At 37.0% G+C, this 26,890-nt stretch overlaps 2 protein-coding genes across 4 annotated transcripts in view; one reads left to right on the top strand and one right to left on the bottom strand.

Moving 5' to 3' along the window:
* Nucleotides 1–4,667: 4,667 nt before the first annotated feature.
* The window catches only part of LOC580469 (GREB1-like protein), a 54,257-nt gene continuing 32,034 nt past the window's right edge, over nucleotides 4,668–26,890 (bottom strand). For all 3 annotated transcript variants that reach the window (XM_030983211.1, XM_030983212.1, XM_030983213.1), the window contains exons 24-31: nucleotides 18,578–18,711; nucleotides 17,822–17,980; nucleotides 17,092–17,296; nucleotides 15,652–15,823; nucleotides 14,824–15,045; nucleotides 13,819–14,189; nucleotides 11,889–12,020; nucleotides 4,668–10,196 (exon numbers count right to left, since the gene is read on the bottom strand). In XM_030983211.1, the coding sequence (XP_030839071.1) occupies nucleotides 10,021–10,196; nucleotides 11,889–12,020; nucleotides 13,819–14,189; nucleotides 14,824–15,045; nucleotides 15,652–15,823; nucleotides 17,092–17,296; nucleotides 17,822–17,980; nucleotides 18,578–18,711 (1,571 nt within the window). In that variant the 3' untranslated portion in view covers nucleotides 4,668–10,020. The remainder of the gene's footprint in view (nucleotides 10,197–11,888; nucleotides 12,021–13,818; nucleotides 14,190–14,823; nucleotides 15,046–15,651; nucleotides 15,824–17,091; nucleotides 17,297–17,821; nucleotides 17,981–18,577; nucleotides 18,712–26,890) is intronic.
* LOC100889978 lies at nucleotides 19,861–24,562 on the top strand. Its single transcript, XM_030983214.1, has 3 exons — nucleotides 19,861–20,151; nucleotides 21,377–21,672; nucleotides 21,802–24,562. Exons 1-3 carry the CDS (start codon nucleotides 19,878–19,880, stop codon nucleotides 23,077–23,079), a joined length of 1,848 nt encoding a protein of 615 aa, XP_030839074.1. The 5' UTR covers nucleotides 19,861–19,877; the 3' UTR covers nucleotides 23,080–24,562.

The raw sequence follows: 26,890 nt of genomic DNA, 5'->3' as shown, positions 1-26,890 counted from the left end.
ATTACATAGTTTTTGGATCGTTGTACCGATCAAACATGCCTGTCCCTATTTTTCGTCAATATAAGGGTACAATTTTACCGAACTTATTGTAAGTAGTTTATTAGTAAACCCACTTCTGACTCTAATGTTGTTGTTGTTTTTTACTCCTCTCAACCGGCATTCGGGGGAGCAGTCATTGAAGGGCACTGACATCAGGGGAAAGGGGTCACCGTCAAACTTGCAAATAAGCTTTTTGGTTTGGTTTTGATATATCATCCGTTTTAAAGTCAAACAATACATTTGAAAATAAAGAAAACTATTAGAAAAGACCTCCGATTGATTGCTCGATCGATTAGATTTTACTAATAGTCTCGTTCTTTCTTTCTTCCTCCTCCCCCCTCCCATTTTTGTTTAAAGACTCTAACGCATGGTGTCCGCGAGACCTGTGCGATTGCGACAGGGAAGCTGCATTATGCTTCGCTACAGCGACTTACTACGGGTGTTACAAAAACTACAACCAGAGGTTATGTTAAGATCCAGATCCAACTCTGACTCCAACTTCAAACCCAACTCCAAGTTCTAGTCCTACACCCAAAACGAGTGCTGGGATGTGTTTCATTGAGCTTTAAAATGGATCTTAAAATTGATCGTATCAAATTTAAGAGCCTAAAATAAATTGATCGATTTACGGCCCTATTCCATCAAAAACCCTTAAACTCAATTTTAAGCTAGAATATGGTCCATATCAATTTCAAGATCAATGTTATCCCTTTTTATCACACTATTGATCAGATATATTTTCAGCATTTACTTGCTTGAAAAATCATAAATGACAACTAACTTCGTTTTAATTATAGTAAAATAGAGAATCCTCTTCAAAATCAATGATTTTTTTTTGGGGGGGATGGGGCCTTGACCAGTGGGGGGGGGGGCGGGTCTTTGAGCAAATCTCTGTTAATTTGTTTTATTGTATTTAGTATCATCAAAGTTAAATCAGGTGGGACCAATAACAGAGGCGGTGCGGGGGTGGGGCAAAATGTCCCATGTTTTGCAAGTACAAATACTTAAAACTTAAAATTGCCACCCCCCTTTTGTTTTAATTGTAATTTGTTTACATTTGATAAAATACCTGTGTTTTTTCATTTATACAAGGTGAATTTTTTTCTCTAGAATGTGCCCAATTTTTTAAAATTTTGTATATGCTTCTTGTACTTCTAATGATTGCCCCTGTTGGCTTCTTATCAATGCCCCTTTTCTATATTGTATTACCAATATCGATTACAAAAATGTTTCCTAATTCCTTTCATTTACTCTCTCTGTCTCTCTGTCTCTCTCGCTCAACGCACAAACACACTCCCATCAAAACTCTTTACTTTTATTCCCTTTCAAAGTGATTGTTTTGTTCTTACATGCCCCCATCCCGTTTTGTATGTGTGTGTTTTTAATAGATAAATAAATTTAAAAAATAAATATTTTTTTGTTTAAAAGCTTAAAAAATAAGTAATAATAACACTTGCTTATGACTAAAAGTGTATATTGCTTGTTTATTTGGATATCCAAATTTAAAAAAACACAATCATTGAATCACATCATTGCCCTTTATCACGTTTTCATGATTACTACAATGCGCAAGAGTACAATCTCATCTATCAATTCTTCGCCTCCCCCTTATTTTCTCAAATGACAAAGCAAACAGTTCTCGCATGAACAAAATTAAATAATTATTTCAAGCTTTAATGTTTAACCATTATGATTATTTTTTAATGAAAGAAATTCATGTAAATTATGAGCAATAGCAAATTCATTTAAAGGATACAATAAGAACATTTTAAATGACAAAATGCTAGTACTGCTATTCAAGTGACAGCCAGTTGTTAAAACTATTGCAGCTGAGAGTTACCACTGTCTAGTCGAGGAACGTTAGTTGAGACTAAAAGAGTAATAATTGTGGTAAGGACTGCTGTTATACGTGGTTGTTAATTTAAGGGTAATACACATTGTCATGTAATGTCATGCAGTTGATGAAAATGTGTTTTTCTTGATACATTAGTTTTTCAATATAAAATAAATAATCAATTTGTTTCAAGGACAACACAAGTTCGAGTTGATATGTTTCCTGCTGGAACATTCTGTTTCCACTGCAATTACAATGTTTTGCATTTGATGCTACGATAGACACGTCAGGGTTCAACAGATAGTTATCGACGCATAGTCATGCTAGCAGTTCCTCTGGGAAGAGTCCCAAATAGGCCACCAAATTGGTTCACTGCTACTCAGATGAATTGCTACTTTGAAATGTCCAATTTTTATATTTTAAGATTTATTCCCATGAACAGAGTTATCTATGGAATGTCAGTTTGGAAATAATAACCTCTATGACAGAATCATTGCTTTTTAGATCAACAACAACACTGAACATGTTATTTCTCGAAGATGCAGGCCTAAAATATAGAACTAAGTATGGATTGTGATATTTGTTTAATCCTCCAACTGTAACTAGTTCCTTGTCTCAGTTTCTTCTGCAAGATTCTTAAATTATCTTTAAAAGACTGGAAATCTTGAAAGTATCCTTGTAAATGTTACTTTCTCTATAACAGTATTTGATAAAATCGTATAAAACCAGTAACCTCATACTTTAAGGCAGAATTCTTGAACTTTGAATGGAGCACTTTTAAAAGCTTCAGAGGAAGAAATTGAAAATCTGTTTTAACTGGAAGTCGAGGTTGAAAAAGAAAGTGACCAGTCCATGATACCGAGATCTGTTCATCGTTGTAGTCCATTTTGCTTGGAGTTGGGAAAGGGGGCTTTTGTCTGTAGACTGCCTGATATTTCATATATAGTTTAATGTTACAGGAAATTTAGACTCTGCAGTCTAGATTTGGAATTTAGAGCTATTTAATAATTGATTTTTATTAATACACACTAGTGTTATCTTCAATCTATCTACAACCTTAGTTTAAGGGGGGAAATTGAGACAAAAAGCAATTTTGATTAGAAAAGATAATAAATATTTTCTTTGCTTTTGAAGAAAGAAAAAAATCCTTTCATAATAATTTGTGTACGTTTTATACAACAGGGTGTTGATAATAGTGTGGATGATACTGTGGATAAGAGTGTGAATAATATAGCGTGGATAGCAGTGTTGATAATAGTGTGGATAAAAGTATGGACACGAGTGTGGATGAGAGTGTGGATAAGAGTGTGGATAAGAGTGCGAATAATATAGCGTGGATAGCAGTGTTGATAATAGTGTGGATGAGAGTGTGGATAGTAGCGTGGATAAAAGTGTGGACGATAATGTGGATGATAGTATCGAAAAGAACCTGGATAATAGGAGGGGAAATAGTGTTGACGATCGTGTGTCAAATTTGAAAGAGCATACAATTTAAAGGCCAATTATACAACATTATAGCATGTGGTAAATAAATCGAAGGTTAAAACTGCCAAATATCACAGGCCATCTTAGGTACGGTACCTAATATAAGGCGGGTCTTATCCTTGGTAATTATTCAAACCATAACCAATGAATGTCCTAATCTCTTAAACATGATTTAATTCCTATCAATAACTAAAGTTTTTACTGTAAATAGTAATTCACTCCGGTCATTAATTCATACGAGACGGACGATCATTTTGGCGGCCATCTTAGATACGGTATCGAATACATGGCAACTCTAATCCTTTATAATTGTTTAAATTGTGGAAAATTCCAGAACTAGACCTCCAGCTAAGGCTTTGCCCCTTGGAACGCATCCGTAGAAATATAGGAGGGTCCGCAAGACAATCTTTTGTTGGATAAGATTGTTCTCAGGAGAGGAGAGTGAGTTTTATGTAGGCAAGTTTTCGTCCTCTCCTGTGGACCTTTGATTATTCACACAATTTATTTATTTATTTATTTATTTATTTATTGTTAAATGGGTACCCAGTAGGATGCGAAAGCTAATGTGCTTAGATTAGCAAGTGTGCGCTTGTAAAAATGACGCCTGGCTGGAATGCTCCCCAGGGAGTGGAGAATGTGCATACATTGTGTGCGGGTAAAGCCTGAATCCGATGACTGGGGTAATAATATATATCTGTAAAGCGCTTTGATAGGGCCCTCCTGAAAAGCGCCATATAAAAATAGTTATTATTATTATTATTATTATTATTATAAAAGATAGGTGACCATGAATAGCAAAAGTCTCTATACAGTGAAGAGTTAAATCCTCAGTTTTTTGTCCAGATTACCATTCTTGACCAGAAGTGCGTTTGAAACTCAATTATGTGTGTAAAGTCCCATCGAATATTGGTCCGGCTTTCCAGCAATCATTGAACATTGTTCTACTTATTTAAAAGTATACGATTGGCCGTAAGAATTTTTGGGCGAATGGCTTCCCATGTTTTGGACCGTTTAGCTTACATGGAAATCACATTTGGACCGCCAAAGAAAAGGTTTGAGAACCCACTCTCTTTCACGTTATCCCTCTCCCTTCATCCCTCTCCTCCCCCTCCCCCCTCTCTCTCTCTCTCTTTTCTTTCAGCCACAGCCCTACTCTTTTTACTAACATTTCTTATTTTCAATTCTCTCTCTCTTTCGTTTCTCTTTCTTCTCTCCCTTCTTTTTCTCCTTCTCTTCCTCTCTGTAATATTCGTAACTTTTCTCCTCTTTTTCTAGACAAAATGTCGTCGAAGGAATGACATTTGAATGGTAAATGATTAATGAAATATTATTACATTGTTTAATTCAACAAGATTCATTTGTTAATCAACAAAACACCACAATACATGATCTCAAGCATTCACAAATCCATAATATGACTGAAGTTTATGGCTTGCAACATGATTGAACTTACAATTTCATAGTTTTGGTCACTCGCCCAAAACATGTACATTAAATGGAGGTCATAAACGATTTAAAAAGAGAGTTGAGTTCTGGTAAAGATGGAAAAGAAAACGATTTATGAGCTTTCTTATTAGTCAAACCTGCTTTTAAATTAGTGACTCTCTACAAAGACCACATTTTTTGTTTTCCATTAAAATGGTTTCTTATTGAAACATGTACTAAAGGAACCTGTCTACAAAGACCACTTTTTGTGTTTCCCTTGGGCAGTCGCTGTAGACAGGTTTGACTGTATTTGTATGTCAGTTTGGGAGAATTTTATTGTAGAAGGATTTCTATTCATATATTTAAAATAGGAGAAGTAAAAAGTTCAAAAGATTGGACCAAACAATTGTGTGTGTAGTCCCATATACACATTTCCGTGTGCAGTCAATATGATCTACAACAAGACTGTGTCAATTTCTTTATGTTGTAATCCGGTCATTCTAAAATTTCAGGGGTAACCTTTCCCCGATTACTTCCAGACAGTGCAGTACGTGTCTTTCGCAATCCAATCACATTCCCAGAACTCAACTTTATCTTTAAAAGAGTCTGTGAAAAATTATGCCAATGCTTGCCATGGCACAAGAGACTTATATTGCATTGTTATCTTCAATACTTAACCATATGAGAGGAATTAGTGCATGCATCAGTTAATCAAAGCAATGTTTGCATTGTGTATTTTGCATTCACTCCTTATAATACATACAATGTCTTCGATTTTCCCTTTCAAAAGTACATGGTGCATCAACACAACTGCTATTCTCGTCGGCAACAGTCAATGTCAACAAAATGATACCGTGGGCCACGCGCATTACAAATTACAAATAGCCTCTGACGTAAAAATGATCATGTTAATATATTAAAAGACACATGCATATAATAAAAGTACTTGCGACCATGTCAAGTTCAACCCTTTAAAAGGAATTCAAACCATTTCACATGTTCATAAGATCTATACATTTTAAAAAGACAGAGACGAAATGAAAAAGAATGAAAGAATGCACACTTACATGAAAATGGCAAGAAAAAAATACACACGACTACCACAATGGAAAGAAACAGTTAAAAATGAAGCTAAAATATATACAAACAAAATATGTACACAGAGGTCACCAACAAAAATGGGTGTAATGGTAATACTGATAGTTTGTCTGAAGCACACAATAATTGACATTAAAGGGAAATATCACTTTTATATCAAGGAGCTTTGAAGGAAAGCAATTTTTTTGTTGAGATATAGTAACATGCAAGCAACAGTCTGAGTGAATCAAATAAGCAAACAGAATGTTACAATAGTTTGACAAAAATGATATAAAAGTCATTTGAACCAGATCGTAAAATGCATGAAGTTAAAAAACGACAGAATTATGTGAAAGTTATGCCATCGTTATTGAATATTGTCTCTTGAGAGTAAGAGGGGAATTAACCAGTATTACAGTGACGTTATGCCCTTCCAGATGCGAGCAGATGATATGCATCAATAGTATAGATATATTGACTGCTATGAGAGGCATAGCTGTTTCTATAGGCTCAAGGGGATGTTTCATCCTGTCATGACCCCAAGGCGGGCATTATGACCAATCAGATGACTAGATTTATTTAACATACTAAAGAGAGGTATATAAACCAGTTTACTAACATATTCAAATTGTATGCATACTATTTAAACAAACTTTGTTCTTGACCTCCTGAAGGCTTGAGTGAGACTTGCCCGGCATAGCAACAAATTATGTATGCAGACTGGATAAAAAAATTGCAGTTCATTCATTAAAAACGGGTTAATGGAATACCCCTAGATGCCCAGGAAAGAAATATCCATACATGTGTATACGTTAGTAAACCGGTCTTTTGTGCATTCCATTATATCAGGTTTCATATTAAAAGGGAATTCACATGAGATCGCAATCAACGGTAGAAAATCAGAATATTCAAAAGTCTATCAAATTACATTACAGGTGCAATGTAAATGCAATCATTCATATATATCACCATAAAATCAGTAGATGTACTTTTGTTTATTAAAAAATCAATTGATTCTTTAAATACATAACCATAGCAAGAAGCATGCCACGGTTCTACAGGTACAGTCTAAATATATTCACTTGAATTTGAGCATTGTTATAGTGAAAAGGCTGAAAAGAGTGGATTTTGGTGTACAAATCCTTTAAAAAACCCATGTACAATCCCTATCATTATTAGCACACAATTTCATTTTAAAATTCATTAACTTTGCAAATTTGTTAATAAAAATTCACAGCTAATATGTATAGCTACTGTTAAGGTTAATTCCCAGAAAAAGTTCGGCCAAGACAATGTCTGGCTGAACAACATGTATAGTATAGTGGGTACAGTCATGTATAAGTAAGCATATCGTATTAATTATCATGAATAATAAGCACCGTGGCCCATGAAGATGGAATACATTTTTGTTCTTACCTCTTTTCATGATATGATTCATGACAATAATAATGATTGATTCTTGATAGATAAAATTCATACATGGATCTTCTAGAAACATTATTGATCAATCTTTAAGGATTAATCTGGACGGATCAATCTTTAAGGATCAATCGTTACGGATCAATTATTGATCAGTAAAGTTCTGAGAGGATATGAACCTTATCTATCAAGAATAAATCATACGGTTACAATCATTCCATGAAAAGAGATCAGAAAAATTATTTCAACTTAATGGAGGACAATGATGCATGTATTTTCACTTTCAACTGTGTGCCATCATCCTTCAATTCCATTAAATTTCAAAACATTTTCAGCTCCGCCATCAAAAAATTTATTTGGATATTTACATTTGAATTGCCACACTGACGTTTAAAACTTGTATGTCATTAAAATTCATGCTAAATATACATGTACATCTTATCATTCTTTGCTACCAAATGTTGAGGAAAAAGTCAATAAAACTTGGCCGTGTGGAGTCAATTTGAGGAATACACGTGCTACCCGATATCAATTAGACATTTAAAAATTCATTATCTCTTGCGGGTCTGCCTTTTGCACAAACATTTCATGGATACTTTTCATTGAATTTAAAAAACAGGGACATAAAAATCCATAGTGATCAGAATTCAAATTTCCATTTAAAAGCCAAAGGACTCAGTCCAAAACATTGGCAAATTTAAGAGGTAGAATGTCTTTGCAGCTGTGGTAATGAACTTGACTTACTTCAAACTAGCACCAGTAAGAAACTTGGAAACCTGTTTACACACGTCGCTTGGCAATTGTAGGGAACTCAACAGGGACACTATTTTTATGGGTGTGAAATTTACGTTTCAAGCAAAACGATTGCTTGCAAAACATGAAACTTTTGCAAATTTCATGATATGAGTAGTCAAGATTTGTGAAAGGCTTTAGGGTTTTTATGCTTCAAAATAAGTGTATCACAGCAAGTTTGGCAATTTGAGAAATTTTCTTGAGCGATATACACAAAATTTTGTTTCATAAAAACTGTTTCTTTAAGCCTTGTTAAGAAGTGTGGTGGTAAAAAGCTGCATCTTTTAATTACATAAAATGTAAAACCTTTCACATAACACAGAGCTACGTGAATACACATAGGACCTTTGTTGCAGGCTTTTCCAATTCATTTACACGTTAAAGAAACGCAGGGTTTTTGTTATCGTCATATCTGAACTATCAACGGGTGTATGAAAAATTAACTTTACTTGTTATAAAACTGACATGTAACAAGATTAATCAATGTTGGCTAATGTTGTTGCAATGCAAAGGACGTTGGAAGAGAACAAATGTCGTAAAATTTAATTTGTCTAACAGTTCCAAGCATACACTCTTTTCCATTTAAGCGTCTTATTACATCTACAGTTAGAACCCTATTAGTATATTTCTACCCGCGTATAGTCCTCGGTATAATAATGAATGTTTTTGGTCCACTGGTTTCCTCAAAATACAGATTTACATCAGTAAGGTATCACACTTCAGAATAAAGACCCTAAATCAAATTTTTCTCTTTCCCCCCTCTTGGTGTGTTTACATACTCCTAATAAATTTTGAATGTAAAACACTTAAATCAAATGTGGTCCTACGCTTTGGGCATACTCCACTATAACAAAAAACTCCCTCCGTAAAGTAAAGGAAAACAGAGAAAAAATGAGGTAAAAATGTATACTTAACTGTTAAATACATGCAAAGGAAGAAATGAACAAGCAATAATCTAAGTATTTACAAATCGTTTCATATGCAAATGCGAACACAAAACATGTATTCACCATCAATATCGAAGAGAAAATAGTAAAAAATAAGAGGCAAAGAATAATTGCCTGTTATATTTATTGTCATTAGAGAACATTTCATGCTCTGTTCACAGTGAGACTGCATATGATAACTTTCTTATAAAAATGGTTATCCTTAACAAACTAAAACGTACTCTGTACAATTCTGGTTTTCAGTGCGAACACATCACTGATATATTAGTAAAATACTATGTTAGATAGCTGCTAGTAGTTCCAACAACAACAAAAAAGGATGATATAAGGTCAGAAATTCTATATCAAGTGAAAAAAGTTTACCGGTACTAAGAAAAAGTTTAGAGAATTATTTCATTCAACAACTTTCTCACTAATTTCTAGTTTTTTATTCACATTCCTATGTTATGCTCATGCAGAGCAAATTTTCTCAAGGTTTTCAAGATGCTTGGTCTATAGTTTTTGTGAAATTTGAATATTATATATAGTAAAATGATCATGCCATGGAATAATACAAGAATATTAAATAAAGCAATTTTGTGCAAAAATGTAATAATTTTTTTGGGACAAATCACTCAGCCTTTCATACAAATAAATTACAAATTTTATCTCTGCAGTGTCCAAACACAGGTTATACATGAGAGCCACTACAAAACAATGCTGATCCCTTCACTCACTACAAAGGTGACCAAAAAACAGAGACTTCAGACATAAAACTCTTTCTTCGGTTCAAGATCCTATTCTACAGTACTCTCTACTACATCGTAGGACTGCATCAGCAACAGCGAAAGCTACGGCAATAGATCTGAACAAGCTTGCAGCATGGCAGGTGAAAGTTCATCTGTCTGTAAGACTTGACGCTCCTGGTCCTCCAAAGTTATTACCCCGGCTTTAGTATGGTTGCTCCTCCTTGTGTCTTATGAGCGTTTCTCCTCGTGTCTTACGAGCGTCTCTCCTTGTGTCTTACGACCGCTCCTCCTCGTGCCGTCCCGTCAGCATGAATAGCGGTTGCTCGGCGGCTACGTTGGCCGTCTGAAACTCATCACGTAGTCTGAATCTCCACTGCTCCTCCAGGTCTAGTTGGACAACCTGACGCCGCAGCGAGTTCCGATCTGAACTGATCAGGCATAGCCGAGCACCTGGGGAAAAGAAATAGTGTCACTACTATTATAGCATTTAAGCACTCATCATGTAAGTCATACAAATGACTAACATATGTACATTATACATCCCGCATAATCAGTCTAGTTAAAGATAAACTTGAGTTCCAAAGGTCAAAATTCCCATAGAGACCAGTAGAGAAAACCAGTACAAATTTCTACTGGTTTCTACTGGTCTTCAAACCATTAGACTCTCCTGTTTTGTAAAGATTTCTACTTGTTTGACTTAGTATATTTACGCCCATGTTTAAACCATTAGATCCTACCGGTTTCTATTGGTTTCTACTGGTCTTCAAACCATTAGACTCTACTGGTTTGTAAAGGTTTCTACTGGTTTTACTTCAAAGTTCCTCCTGAAACCATTAGATTCTACTGGTTTCTGGAAAACAAGTAGAAACCATTAGAATGTCTTTACTGGTTTCTACTGGTTTCTATGGGAATTTCGACCTGGGTCTGGAGATCGATTGCATTGTGAAAGAAACAGTGTGGAATCGATCAGAAAAGGTTGATCATCTAGCACAGGCCTTCTCAACTGGCGGCGCGCGCGCCACTTGTGGCGCTTGCGGTCAGTGGGAGTGGCGCGCGACTGTTGCAACAACAAAACAAAAAACAGAAAGAAAGAAAATATATATTTTAGAATTAAATACTCAGCTAAATCAAAAAGTTGCAGTTGAATTTGAGCCCAAAATGCCTGCTTAACAAACAGTGAGAAAGGGGAATTTATCGTTTTTTACCATTTTATACGATTCTAATTTATAAGGTCTGTACAACAAATAAGCTTACGATGGGATACCAACTTTAACATTGCCAATCTCTGGAAACATCTTGTTTTTGTCTATTTGATTTTCACTTTGTTTTGACATTTCCCATGTTTATTGCACACAAAAAACTACATATAAATATACCTCCAGTGTAATTGTACCCAGGAATTGTACTGTTTTTTCACATCAATATAAAATTAATATGATTGATTATATTGTGGAATGAAATAGTGTTAGAAATGCCCCATTTGGGCCTTTTGAAAGCCCTAATTCCACCATCTTCAGGGGGCACCGACCCCTGCTACCCCCGTTAGGGCTTCACCCCTGGACCCCACCCATTTTCGGCTCAGTTGCTACGCTCCCTCGCAGAACAGTCAACCATACAGGGTGGCACTTCAACTACAAATTCTTTTCGTTTTGGCACTTCTAATAAACTAGTTGAGAAGGCCTGATCTAGCATATAGGTATTGGTGTGTACTGCAAGGTTCTAGAATCATCAAAATGATAGGAAATTTAGCCCAGTCTTGCATGGTAAAGTTACAAGCACTGTACACAGAAATATGTATATTGGATTAAACGAACATGTGGCATAAAAATCTGTCCTGATTTTCATGTTGTTACATGCCATATTTAGAATATTAAGGCATTTGAAGAGCCATGCTTTTCAGGGAACATTTTCTATCTGATATATTTCCCCACTTGCTTAAAAACAATGATAATGCTCACAAATTATCGTCCATCTCTTTTCAGAACTCAACCTGCTCTTTAATAGAGGTTGTGAGTATACCGATACAATGAATCAAGTACAACTTAAAGCGAATATATCCAGATGAGTGAGAACTCCCCTTTGATAAACTTGAATGCTTGAAATTCTTAAAAGGCTTCAACTGATTCAAAAGTGTGAACTCACCATTGATAAACTTGAAATTCTTGAGGAACTCCCGTTCCATTGTTGAATGGCACATGAAGAGAAGAAGGCCACTGAAGCGGGTATTCTCAATCAAGTCTTGGGATGGCTGCTGACTGGACGATGCAAAGTGCACTGGAAAAATTACAAGCAACATTATACATGACAATATTAAAGTAGATATTCATTGATTTTAAAAACGAACTTTATTTTCATTATTGCAAAGTTGAAACTTTGATTCGACAAGGTTATCAAAATTCAATGCTTGGTAACATTCAAAGTAACGATTATTATAAATTACAAAACGCTTAAATACAGCCCCGGCATAGCACCTGAAGAGCTATCCGAACGCTGCTGAGATGTGTGAGATCACAGTATGGACATGACTTGCACAAGCAGACGATGCCCCATGACATCTCACACATTTTCAGTGCCTGTGTTTTCATCTTCTCTTGAGTTCTTTCTCTTACTTTACTACCGTCAGGCTAAATGTATAATCTATTGCCTCACTCTAAGCCCTGCACATGGTTTTATTTTGATGACAAATGTAGCGATATGAAAATAAAGGAATCTGTCGCTTGTAAACAAAATAAGACGCCATTGTATATTCAGCTGCACACACCGGGGTATGTTCGGCGTTTCAGGAGAGAACGAGTGCCGTCCTTAATATCATTTCGTGGGCTTTTCAATTTGAAAGTCTGGTTTCTTTGATTGTTAATTAACCCCTATCCTGTGTATTTACAAGAAAAAGATTTTAGTTACCAGAATCGGGTCATATCCCCTTTTGAATGGTTTGACATGCCATTACATTTATATAAACTAAACTCATTATAATTTGACAAATAAAAGCTTTGCTATTATGTTCATTCTCTATGGGATGTCGTCTGCTTGGGCAGTGTTGGTCCATATAGTGACGTCATTAAAACATCGTTATTTTTCCGGCGAATCTCTCGTATATCCCAGCTGCTATGGAGGAAGTTGTATTTGTATTTGTATAAATCACCCGATATGTAGTTGACCTATAACTTGTACGATGGCCATCTGTTAGCTTACCAGTTTCTAGTGATACATTAGTTGACATATTTGGGATTTTCTTTGAATTTCACCTTTAAAGATAAAGTTGAGTTCTGGTCACGCGATTGCATTGTGAAAAAAAAGTCAGAAAAATGTGATTACGTTACATGTTAGTATTGGTGTGTACTGCAAGGTTCTGGAGTCATCAAAATCATAATAAATTTGGCCCAATCTTGGTAAAGTAACAAGCACTGTACACAGAAAGATGTATATGGGATTACACAAATGGTGCCGGGGCTACCAACCTTGATTTCCTTATCTTTCTATGCTCATTATACTCAGCCAGTATACATTTTTACCAAAATTGTTTGGCAAATGACATTTATTTGTATTCTTGAACATACAGTGTAAGTTTTGTTTGATTCTGTGAGAATTCCTTTTTCTTATTTTTACCAGAACTCAAGATTATCTTTAAATCTAGTATAAAGCATATTCAAGAGAAAATCCCTAACCGTTGTTGCATATGCTGCACGTCCAATACATCATAACTCTTTTGCGATATTCGTTCTGTGTTGTGTAGTTCTTCCAGATTACAAAAAACTACAAATTCTGATGGCCTCCGAACTGGTCCCAGGATAGGATTGTTTAGATCCAATCTCTAATCCACATTTCTAATTCTTATCATTAAGTTTTTCCTTGCCGCATTAAAGTTCAAAATCCACCCATCTAGAAAGGTTGCTTTTCTTTTCTACCTTGATTTTCTCCATCGAACCAACTACATTGCATGCATATCATAAAGCATTCAATGTATTTGGAACCTTGAGTTCTTAAAATAACTGTATCTAGATCCAATTAACATTAGTGTGACCATCTGTGAAATCGAAAATGTCAGAATTCAATGCGCTTGAGATCAACTTACCTGCTATCCGAGGGCCTAGGTTGAAATAGCAATCGACTGCCAGCACTGGATTATCCGCATTATCCACCGCTGATGGAAAGATGCGCTTCTCGCTCATTCTCTCCAGAAAGCGCTCCATCAGGAACTGGGGCGGGGCCGCCAGGGGGATCAGCTCCTCCGAATCAGGGGCGCGGACATAGCTGGAAGGGTTGATGGTGTGGTGGGAAGGGGGCTTCTTGTGGGGCGTGGCCATCGGGTGGGGCTTGGGGGTAAAATGGGCGAGGTTGTTAGCCTCGATGGACTTGACCATGACGGAGAGGTAGTCCAGGCGCACCAAGGTGTGGCCTTCTGATGCGAGCTTCAAGTTGAAGTCGATATCCTCGTTGAAAAATCTGGAGGATAACATTAAATATTCTAATTATTGTCGTGTCATTGGAAGACGGTTGACCAGCGGAATATCTTCTTTGCAAATATATTACAACCTACATGTATCATATCCAACTCTCAGTATCTCTCTCTACCTCTGTACTCTTTCTCTGGCATCTGTCCACCTTCTCTATCTCCTCTTCTCCCATTCTCCCTCCCTCCCTCCTGCTCAGTCTCATCTACCCATACTACCCATACACTTTGACCGTCTCTCTTTTCCACCCCAACCATATATTCCTCTCCCTGTGGGTATGTTTCTTTCGTTCCATCTATCTATATAATAACAATAATATTCAGCTTTTATTTAGCGCTTAATACATCTCGTACGTCTTTACAGATATACTATTACCCCAGTCATTGGAGTCAGTGCTTGCTCGCACACAATATGTGCACAATCTCCACTCCCTGGGGAGCATTCCAGCTAGCTGTTACTTGACGCTCAAAAACTGTTCGACCATCAATGACGGTCGCATCCTACCGGGTACCCATTTAACACCTGGGTGGAGAGTAGTAAGTGTATATCCCCTTTCTCTCTCCATCTCCCGTTCTCTATCTACATGTATCTCTCCCACTCTCTGTGACCTTTCACTCTCCACTGACCTATTGAAGCCATAGTCCACATTCCTGGCTTTGTCCACGTTGAGGAAGATCATGTTGAAGAGGTGGCACCGCCTCGTCGGGGTCGTGGAGGTCATCGAGGTTAAAACGCTGCCTGTCGCTTGGCTGCTCCATTGCTGAACACCAAGGGCAGTGTACGTTTCAATGTCTGGGATGCCTTCTATCGTCTCCAAGACGGTCTTCAACGGCACAACTTTGTCGCTCCTGAGAATTTGTAAAAACCAGTCATCCTCTTTAAGACCAAACTAATTGTTACTGTTAGACAGAGCATGCACTTGAACCTGTATACATGTACAAGACCACTTAAGATAGGCAAGGACGAAGGTCTCTGTGTAATCTGGCTTTTACAGACGTGTATCAATCAGATATGATTATTTACTTCTGGGCAAGACAGATCTTTAACTAGAATACTCGAAAGGAATGACTCGAAGAGAAGCAAGGCATGAGGTTACCAATTACCATCCATTTAACATAACAAGTATCACATGCTTATCGTCATACAATGTACAAATTTACCATATAGTGCATAGATCTAGTCACCAGTAATGACATTATATTTGACCTTCGACCTATGACCTCAGTGAAATATGACATAATACTCATGCATTCTGAATCTGTTGGGTCACATAATTTATAAAATTCATACAATGGCTAGATCTTATCGAATCGTATTGCTGGGGGCACCCTACAAGAGTCCTATCTCGCACCCCGGGGCAACGTGCCTGACACGGCCGGTTGTAGCAACTACTCTGAAGATCAAGTTACATTAATCTTGATCTAAGGAGACACGAACGAACGAATTGAACTTACTCATGATGTTCGGCACCACTGCCAGAGGTCAACCTCCAGGTCACACAGTTGTCCTCCATCAGAGCAATGAAAGGCCAGACGACATCGGGCTGTAGGCCAAGCTTGCTCTGACGGTTCTTCTCTAGTTCCAGATTCCTGGATGCAAGCTCTTTGATGAAGTACTTGGCAGCACCTGGAAGTTGAGAGGCCGAACAGATATTTGAGTTGAGTTGAAATTAGATGTGTAAAGGTTACTTAGAAATGATAGTTATTTAACGGAAGTCTTGAAAAAATTGGAGGGTTCTTGAGATTGTAGGCTGTAGGCCAAGCTTGCTCTGACGGTTCTTCTCTAGTTCAGGAATTCCTGGACCCTAGCTCTTTGATGAAATACTTGGCAGCACCTGGAAGGTTATAGGTCGAACAGATTGTGAGTAGAGTTGAAATTAAATGTATAAAGGTTACTTAGAAATGAAAGTTATTTCACGGAAGTCTTGAAAAATTTGGAGGGTTCTTGAGATTGTAGGCTGTAGGCCAAGCTTGCTCAGACGGTTCTTCTCCAGTTCCAGATTCCTGGACGCTATCTTTGATGAAGTACTTGGCAGCACCTGGAAGGTTATAGGTCGAACAGATTGTGAGTAGAGTTGAAATTAAATGTATAAAGGTTACTTAGAAATGAAAGTTATTTCACGGAAGTCTTGAAAAATTTGGAGGGTTCTTGAGATTGTAGGCTGTAGGCCAAGCTTGCTCTGACGGTTCTTCTCCAGTTCCAGATTCCTGGACGCAAGCTCTTTGATGAAGTACTTGGCAGCACCTAGAAGGTTACAAGTCGACCAGATATTTGAGTAGAATTGAAATAAAATGTATAAGCGATTTTACAAACCAAAACAAAAGCAATTCTTTTTCATATACATGTATGACCTTTTGATCTTTGACCTCATGACCCTCAAATCTAATCAGTGCATTCACTCTGCAAGATTCATACACGTCCTGAGTTTGGCAGGAATCCTATTGGTTCTTGAGATCACAAGCTATTTTTGCAAACATAATGAGCCCCATGACATTTGACCTCATGACCCTCAAATCTACTCAAGTTCATTGGCTCTGCAAGAAACATACATGTTTTGAATTTGATGGTAATCCGTCCATCGGTTCAAATGATAATGCAATCACAAGCTATTTTTGCATACATAATGAGCCCTGTGACCTTTGACCTCATGACTCCAAAATCTAAGCAGTTTATTGGCTCAGCAAGATGCATAGGCCTACATGTTCATGACCCAAGTTGGCAGGAATCCATCAATCGGTTCTTGAGATAACACGATCACGAGAACGGGACGTATGGACGGATGTATATGGCCAGACGGACAGACAACCCGAAAACATAATGCCTCTGGCTACTTCGTAACGGAGGTATAAAAACATTGACATGTAAATTGAATCATCTGACATTGATCAACCCACCTGTCCCCGCTTCGTTGGCCACAGAGGGCAGTATAAGCAGCACATGATTCGGCCACTGCTTCTCGTAGGCCAAGGCATCCTTCTGCTTGCAGACGATGATGTGAACGTGTTTGCTGCCCTCCATGGTGTGATAGAGGTTAATCAAGGCTTGCTCCTGGCGACCGAAGGATGGCATGAAGATGGGCGTCTTCACAGCATTAGGACCCTGTTTAAGATGGAAGCAAGGAATAGATCCACAGTCACTTCGTATGCATGGCAACATTCAAGGTCAAATACAGTGTTTGAAATCTTTCAAATTCCTTAATTAATCCTGAAAATATGAAATTAAGCAAGGAATAGATCCACAGTCACTTTAGATGAATGGCAACATTAAAGGTAGAATTTGGTGTTTGAAAGTTTTCTGAATCCCAAAATTAATCCTTTAATTTCTAAATGACCTAAATAAATTTTTGATACAAGTGAAAGCTCTACTGGGTTTAGCTTTTGGAAAAGTGAGATTTACCAAAGCCATCCAAAGGACCTCAAACATAGACACCTTCAAACTACAAGCAACCAACTTTTTCCGCAACCAAGACTCAAGCAACAAGGACTATATAAGCAACAGTGCACACCCCTTCATCCTCCTCGTTTGGTTCCTATAACAGGACGTTGAGTATACCAAAGAAGAAGAAGAAGAAGGAGAAGAAGAAGGAGAAGGAGAAGAAGAAGAAGAAGAAGAAGAAGTACAAACCTGTTCTTGTTTAGTTGGTAGGACCATGCTGGACAGCTGACCGCTCTGCTGGACGAACACAAAGTGTTTCTCCTGTTGGGCTGGTATCACAAACTGCATCTCCACCTCACCGTAATACCTGGTGTTCAGCTGCACGCTGTATGCCTTCGTTTCCCTTGCCTGCAAAAAATGTGGAAAATAGATACATAAAGTATAACTTTGTGATATTTGCAATCGGTTAATACTTGTAAATTACACTATGTATTAACTGCTTTTTTCAGGTAGATATATAAGGTCATTTTCATTCTTTAATTTTTTTAGGGGTGTTTTTTTTTAACCTAATCACTTTATTTTCCAAGTAATGTTCAATTGTGCAACATTATAATACATCTGTGTATTTAAAAGAAATTCTCTTTAAGATTGACATAAAATTTTCCCTGCTTCAGACTCTATCTTTACGACTACAAATGTGATGTTAAAAAAAATTACAGTGAGGGGCTTTAATAAAGGTCCATGTATGTTCGTCTACATCTACATTATAGGGGATGTAGCATGGTAAATACTGGTTAACACCATCTACGACTTCTTTTGGACAACTGTACGTAAACGAATGGACTTGATTATCGGTCAGCGCAAGCAAGCGTTCGCGAAAAACTGCGGTCGCGTTGTCTGTAGTCGTATTATACCCGATTGGCCCTGAGTCAGGCCACGGGAAAGACATGTATCTTCGTCATGCTACCCCCCCCCCTTTAAACTACAAATGAGAAGTTGACCTACCTCGGTAGCTGTCAGGTACTTGTAATGCTGACACTGCTCACAGTGGTGGAAGGCATTGTGAGCGCTGTACTTGGTCAGTCTCATCGACGTCGTCTGCCTCTTCGGATCTTTCCTCTGGTCCAAGGCAGAAAACACTACAGCATGCAATGAACAAAGAGATTGAAGTTGACTTAGATCAAACATTCAAGATATCATTTGATCAGCACTTAGACACTAGCATTAACCCTTTCACAACAATTATTCCACATTTTGAGGTAAGTGGCTCAATAACCTGACCCTGGACCTGACCCTTACTTTTACATGAAATTATGATATGGCTTAACTTTAGAATACCCCACCAATAGGGTTTATATAAGGGGACCAGTTCACTGAGAAATTTAAAAAAAATGTCAATTTTTTTTTTCTTTAAATTCCATTTTATTTAGTATTTCATTAAGCTAAATCCTCAATTTAGGGTAAAAATTTGAACTAGAGTTATCTTATATAGTTGATTAATAGCAATTAACTTGTGTGAATTAATGACATTCAGGTGATTGAAAACTAAAATCTGAACTAAATATCTAAAATGGTGCAGTTTCTTTATTTTTCAATCTAGTTTGTAAAGTAAGAAGATATCATTTTGAAGGGCACTTTCTGCTCTCCAAGAATCACTCAATGTGTAAGTGTTTGCTGCCATCTGTAGGTGAAGACCTGGATAATCTGCCTACCATACCATGTGAGTCATTGCATGCAGTCACAGTATGATTGATTGATTGATTGATTGATTTTTATTCGACAAGCTTCCAACATACAACAATATACAATAATAACAGATCAAAAAAAAGTCAGCTTGAACAGGATAACCCACGAAAGCTCGAGAGCTTATTTCCAGTGGGTACAGACATGTATAAAATTAATAAGTTAAAATAGTAATATTTACAGACAGATAAGAAAATTAAAAGAACTACTTATTAAAGATAATAATAATAATAACAACATTAAACTGATGATAGAAATGATATTAAGTACAAGAAGAAAAAGAAGAAGAAAAAGAAGAAGGAGAAGAAGAAAAAGAGGAGAAGGAAGAAGAGGAAAATAATGATGAATTTGTAGAATTTCTATAACGTACGAAAACATAAGTATATACAACATGAAAAAGTATGAACCGACAGAAGAATAAAATTTCAATCATATAACATGTCATTCACTCCTCTTCTCTGACTGTCAAGTATTAGGTATTCCTTTAATTTCCTCTTAAAATGATCATAGTTTCCTATTTCTTTTACACCATTGGGATTGTATATCACATTTGTACACCAAAATGCCACGAAAACACCAGGGATTTGTCAAAAAGAGGAAAGGTTTCAATGGAACCAGGTGGGATGGTGTCAAAAGAGCCAAAAAAGATGATGCTACAGTTCCTCTACAAGAGACAGCTTCAGAAAGGAAGCTGAGACTAAACAATGCACCTGCAGCCCAAAAAATACAGCCCTGTCCCACCCATAAGGAAACGCGTCATGTTTTGGAGGGCTATTACCTGATCAGTGGGCCTCTCCTGACATCTGCCCTAAAAGAAGCTCATGTATGCCCAGGAGGTAAAATAATGTTAAAACATGTGTTTCATTTGATGAGTGTAATGTTTGTTTAGTTTTTGCTTACTTTAAAAGGATAATGGTTATAAAAAAACTCTGATTAGATATATCAAGCTCGAGTGAAGCTCAAATTTAATCTGCCTGAAACTGAAAGCTCATTGTGGTACAATAATTTAGACATTTCTGGAATAGATCTAGACCCTATATATTTCTTATAATCACGAAAGTAAATATGAAATATAGTGTAGAGTAAAGGAGGGGGTAATCAACCATCTCCAGTTTTCGGCGGACTGGTTGGATGCATGGCAGAGACGCTAAGTTCAAAGATCGGCAATGCTTGACATTTTCATGATCTGGCGCGTGAGAGGGTATAACACATGTAAAAGGTATAGCGTTTTTTCAAAATCTAGCGCGCGCGTCATGCGTAAGAGCATTTTCAGACCCTTGAAATGCGTGATGTCATGCCTAATGCATGATACTTGGTAGCTCTGGCATGGTAAAATCCCTTTAAAATACATACCATACCATGCCAGAGTCACTGAAGAACCACGTACATTTGCAATGGAAAATATATCCTAAAATATCATATTTTAGCGATGTATCAGCGGTCCCGCTACTTGAATCTGAAAAATCAAGTATCTTATGCGCGTCTGTAAGAAATATGGGTAGGCCTACCATAAAATGAGCTTTATTTCAAGTATTTTTCAGATTTTGAGCCCGATTTTGTGCGAGTCGCAAGCTTAAAAGTATCTCATCGCATGTATTAAATCAATGCAGCCGGACAACACACACACGATATCTCTGTCTAATTCAGATTCCAATTTCCGATCAATGCAGTGCTAGTTTTCGACATGGCGAGGACCGGGGAGCTCCGGCGTGGGATACCTGCTCCGCCCGCTAGTGCTATAAATCAGCGCGGAAACGTGCGGCGCATGCACGCGCTTCCTATTGACTTAGCACATGCGGTAGAAAACTGGCTCGCTATGTTGGTAACTGCCTCCAAAACAGTAAAAATTGAAATGAATATTGTCATGGCAATTCGTGAGTTTTTTCTACGATTCTTTTTTTGTTTAAATAATAATATATTTGCTTCATGATTTAAACAAGAAATGATAATAAATAGGAAGTAAAGAGTCCCAAAAATAGGATTTTGTCTCAAGTGGTCGAAAACCCCCTCCTTTACTATACATCATTAACATGTTTCTATATTATATGATTGCAATTGCAGGACACCTAATTCCACTAGAGGATACATCACAACGACATGGGTTACGATCATTCCTCATCCTCCAGTGTTCTGTCTGTAAGGCAGAGCACTCATTCCTGACCTCTGAAAATATCTTCAAGGGAAAAAGGCCAGGGACCTGTTCCGATATTAACAGGAGGGCAGTACTGGCAGCATCAGAGGTTGGACTGGGCAGAGTGGGACTTGCTGATCTCACCAGTATACTTGGACTCCCCCCGCCACCAGTTCAGAAGAGCTACCAGCGCCATTTGAAAGCCATAGCAAAGGCTATAGATACGGTAAGGAACATCATTCAAGTATTTGTCAAAAGGAAAATATCAGAATGAAGCTATCATTTTAGAATATCTCATGCTTTTGCATAAACATGTCACTAATTTATTTTTATTTTATTTTTATTTTATTGACAGGCTGCCAAAGACCAAATGAAGGAGGCCACACAGCGCCTGAGGGACAAGGCTAGGGAGAAGGACCCCTCCATCGGACCTGACGATATTGTTGATGTGGCAGTGTCATTCGATGGTACATGGCATAAGCGAGGGCACTCGTCGAATCATGGGGTGGGGGTGGTGATGTCAGTAGATACGGGGGAGGTTTTGGATCGGGAGGTTTTATCAAAAGTATGTAATAAATGTAGTGCTCGGAAGGGATGGGATAAGGAGGGGGATAGGTATAAGAAGTGGAAGGCAGGGCATGTATGTCATGGGAGTCACAAGGGTAGTAGTGGGGGGATGGAAGCAGTAACAGCTCAAACTATGTGGCGTAGGGCAGAAACTCATTATAGATTAAGATATAAATTCATGCTTAGTGATGGGGATAGTAGTTCTTTTGAGAGTGAAGAAGGGATCTATGGGGAAGGGCATAAGGTATATAAGATGGAGTGTGTAGGGCATGTAGGGAAAAGGATGTACAAAGCATTGGACAACTTCCGTAAAAATCATTCAGGTCAAAAATTAGATGATGGTAAGTGGGTAGGGCATGGGAAGAACAGGCTAAGGGGAACATCAGATACACAATCAATAGGAAGATTATGCAGGCTTTATAGGGGTGCAATACGTAGGAATGCTAATAGGGACGCGTTAGATAATGTAGAAGATAAGGCTAAAGCTGTAGAAAAAATGCGCAGGGCGGTATTGGCTGTTCTTTATCATTCGGTAATGCTGAGTGATAATGACGTGCGTCACCAGTACTGTCCCGACAATGGCTGGTGTGAGTACAAAAACAAAGGCAAACTGGATTACAACGAGAATCACTTAGACCCTGTGTTTCTCAAGTATCTGTTGCCTATATTCACGCGACTTGGTTCTCCAGATCTCCTTGAGAGATGCCTCCCAGGTCTCACCCAGAACCAGAATGAGAGCTTCAATGCTCTCATCTGGAAAAGGTGTCCTAAACACCTGTGGAGAGGTTCACGTGTTGTTCGAACTGCAGTCAACCTTGCAGCTCTTTCGTTCAACTGTGGCGCAGAGAATGGTCGCTACAGAACTTTCAAACATCTAGATCTCAGAATGGGAGCTCATGCCATTAAAGCAGCGCGTAGAAGGGATTTCATTAGAATAAGTAATGCTAAATATAAAGCTAGCAAAGTAATGAAGAGCATTAGGGAACTACGTAGGAGAGCTAAGAAAACTAGGGAAGAAGCAGAAGAAGAGAGGGATGGGGGGTCATATTCGACGGGTGCCCACTAATGGTTATAGAGACAAGATCATTTTCAATGTAACTACATTATATTGTGCGTCAATTGAACCATTTTGAAATTGGTCTTGGCTCTATAGCATTATAGCATGTATATATTTGAATATTTTATCATGTTTGTAAATATCTACTAACATTAATTTTTTAATTTTCCTTTTGTATATATATATACTCGTTATAGTTTTTATCCAATTTTCACGATGTAAATATAGATTTCTTTTTTATGAATTTAGATTTCTTTTCTTGTTCTGTTTCCTTTAGTTCTGTAGTCTAATTTCTAGCTATAGGTTACGATTGGATACCAGCACCGCACTGCCACATCATAAAACTCCCTGACAGCAACTGTATTCGGGGAAGCTGGGCTACATTAACCCTTTGAGAGCTAGCCCACGCACGGCGATTGTCTCCCATGTGAGGAAGAGATATGGGTTACATCGCCAGTAATGGAAAATTTGGAGGGGCTTTCTACTTTCATTGCTCATTGCACCTCATTGTCATTTTCGTGATTTTTAGTAAATGAAAGATCAGACTTTTTTCTTTCTAAACATATAAGTTTTGTTCATCAATACGAAAAATAAGGTCTGTTATTTTTGAGGGAAATTGCAGTCTTATTTTGCTGAAGCTGCACGTTTTACCTTTTCAATACACTCACAATACAAATTGCATAAGCACCGCCGCACGCGCAGATCGTTCGATACCTCCATTCATTCCCCCATTGTCAATGATTGTCGTCTGCTAAAGCTTGGCCGATTATCAACAGAGCCATAAATAATAGGCCTAAGGCGGCAAGCCTTCGTTTTACATGGGTTTTCAACACATTTTGTAACTATATTCTGACCAACATTATGCCATGATATATACTAAATGCCCTTTCTTTTAAATGTGCAAATCAAATATAGGACTATTTGGGAAATGAATTTTGAGATGAACATTGTTTTATTCTCAAAAAACAAAAATTTTATTTACTTTGAATGCTTTCGACTTTCGTTTCTCATAATTTGAAATATTCGTTTTGTTTTAGTTTTTGCCTCCCGCTTAATTTTGTTTATTTTTTCTCTATCTATACATCTCTTAGAACCCTATTTTGATATGAGGTTGCTGTATCAATAACATATTTATTGAATTTTGTATGCATATTTGATTTGTTTTGTTTGTAATGGAAAGAGCTAAATGAATGACAGAGATTAGAACAAAATCATAATTCATCACAATCATCTCTCTCTCTCTCTCTTTCTATCTATTTATCTATCTATCTCTGTCTGTCTGTTGAACATCTAGACTGGTTTTGGTTATCCCTCGTGAGAATTCAATTTATTTTTCTTTGTCTCCATTTGTGTTCTCGTTCAACCTATCGTGTCAATAAAACTTTGTTAATCCTCGTTTCATGATCAGTTCTGTAGATGGCATATACATTTATACATGAAATGATGATGATGACGATGATGTGTTTTACAATATTGTAATAAAATAGTAATGATAATAAAAATAATTTTTTTCATCTTGCACTCGCTTTTCTTCATTGCCAGAAAACTTGTTTTTCTGTTGCCTTGCATTTTTTTTTCAACAATGGTAGCATCTTTGCCCAGGAAAAGTCTCATATTCGTGGCTATACCGCTGGAGTTACTCAAGACAAGAGTGATATAGAGAGGAAGAGTATAAGGGATCGTTTTTCCGAACAAAACATTTGAACAGACCGGCTTTAGGTTGATCAAGATATTTTACTCAAACCTGTTCTAAAATGGTAACATGCCTTTGTAAAGGTATATAAGTTAGAGTGGTTGTTTGTATTGTCATGTAGATTGACCTACGCATAGGCCTACATCCTCTTCTTAAACGGTAATCTTCCAGAGTAGTTACTTCTTTACATTTGTTTGTTCCTCTTAGAGTGGGGTTCGGTCCAGGCAGCTGAGATAAGCGTTTCATAAAAGAGGAGGTCTATACATGAATGATTCGCTAAATTGGTCAAGTTGATAAAATGAATAGCGTATTGTTAGAGTTCCGGAGAAGAATTACCAAGTCCTTTTATCAATGCATACTTTTATACTTACACAGTTGAGAGTAAGGTCGGTTATTTGTAGCCAAGTGAAACGCGGCGTATCGCAAATTTTATTTAAAAGAATATCCTAGGTCTTTATGAATAAGCCTACTATAGGCCTAATAATATTAGTATATGAATAACTACAATACATCGATGGAAATGTGAGGAAAACAGCCTCGCATATTGCCCAGAGAAAATCGTCCAATCACCGATGGAAAATCGCCATGTAATAATCTTCATCATTCATCAACAAAACCAATAATCCAAAGCCTTGAATCATAAATAATAAAATGCAATAATAAAGCTGTCTCGTAATGCCTTTTTTTCTTTATATCATAGATCTGCCAATGTTTTAATAACTCTTTTTGTGTCTTATATTCTACTTTCTAGCTATGCATCAAAAATCAGTTATGTAAATACAATGACGTAAAAGATAGATGTGGAGTCAAAACTTTTGAGACGACAGGCTTTATAGATAACATATGGAACGGACGTGCGCGTACGCGTCAGTCTCCAGCTGTACGGGTATTTCGAGGGCCTTTTTTCGATCCGAACACTAACTTAGGGTAAAGTTGAAATGATATCACTCTTTCTCAATTTTTTTCCATGGAACGTTATTATTTTTTAATAGATGAGATGAAGGAATATATCTAAATAATCCTTAATAGCTAATAATAAGCTGAAAAACTTTGTCAAAATACTAGGGATACACCGTCGTCTCCAAAGTGTTAACAGATATATACGCTGGTAGCTCAGCTTCCCCACCAAAGTAGTTTAGTTATTTATTTATATTAGTGCTGTAACATCACGGATATCTCCAATTCCGTTTAACCGCCTGTCAAAACCGGACGGTTTTCGGTTAAACGATTTATTAAAAAAAAAAATTAAAAAAATAAATAAAAAAAAAATAAATAAAAAAAAAAAAAAATCGTTTTTTTTTTTTTTTTTTTTTTTTTTTTTTTGTCCTTGTGAAAAAGCTGGAAGGTAATTTAACTGAAGGCGCCGATTTGTGCTTGTGAACTAGTCACAAATAATAGTAACAATGTCGTTTTAGAATAATGTGTAAGATCATTAAAGTAAATTTAAAAATAGTAGAGGACCTAGGATAGAACCTTGTGGTACACCATGTGTTAAACTTGGATGAATATATATTGAGATCTATTACAAAGATTACTTTCAAACCAAGATGACAGACAAATTGGATTGTTGTTCTAGTTTCCAAGTGGTAAGTCATCACACCGATTACTGAGCTGGGAGACATTGCCAGGCATAGTGCCAGGTGGAGGGGCATAAATCGAAACTTTAAAAAAAATAATAAAAAAAATAAATATTAAAAAAAAAAAAAAAAAATTATAAACGGGTAAACGAAACTGTCCAATTGCAAACGGAATCCGCCATGGGCGGTCGGATACCGGACGGTTAAACGTTTGACTACAGCACTAATTTATATACATGTATTTCTAATTGACTTCTCTTATAAAATGTATTTATTTTGATCTCAAATATTGTAAAAATAAAATTATCTGTATATATCGGAAAAGAACGAGGGACGCATCTTTTGTGAACGTCTTGGTAACATATGTATGTATCTCAAATGCAAGGCCCTTTAGTTTCTTTATTCTCTCAAAAGTAAGATTTTCAGTTGCATGGTATGATTGTATTAATGATTTTGTAAGAATGCAATGATGGATTGAGTTCAAACCTGGTGTTCTGCTTGTGGAGTGTATGTACTGATGTTTGTATTGATCCATTTTTAAAAAAAAGTT

The sequence above is a fragment of the Strongylocentrotus purpuratus genome, unplaced genomic scaffold, assembly GCF_000002235.5.
Source record: "Strongylocentrotus purpuratus isolate Spur 01 unplaced genomic scaffold, Spur_5.0 spur5_scaffold_13, whole genome shotgun sequence".
NCBI lineage: Eukaryota > Metazoa > Echinodermata > Echinoidea > Camarodonta > Strongylocentrotidae > Strongylocentrotus > Strongylocentrotus purpuratus.
Note: the sequence above shows the minus strand (reverse complement) of the source record. Positions and strands in the feature narration are given on the sequence as shown.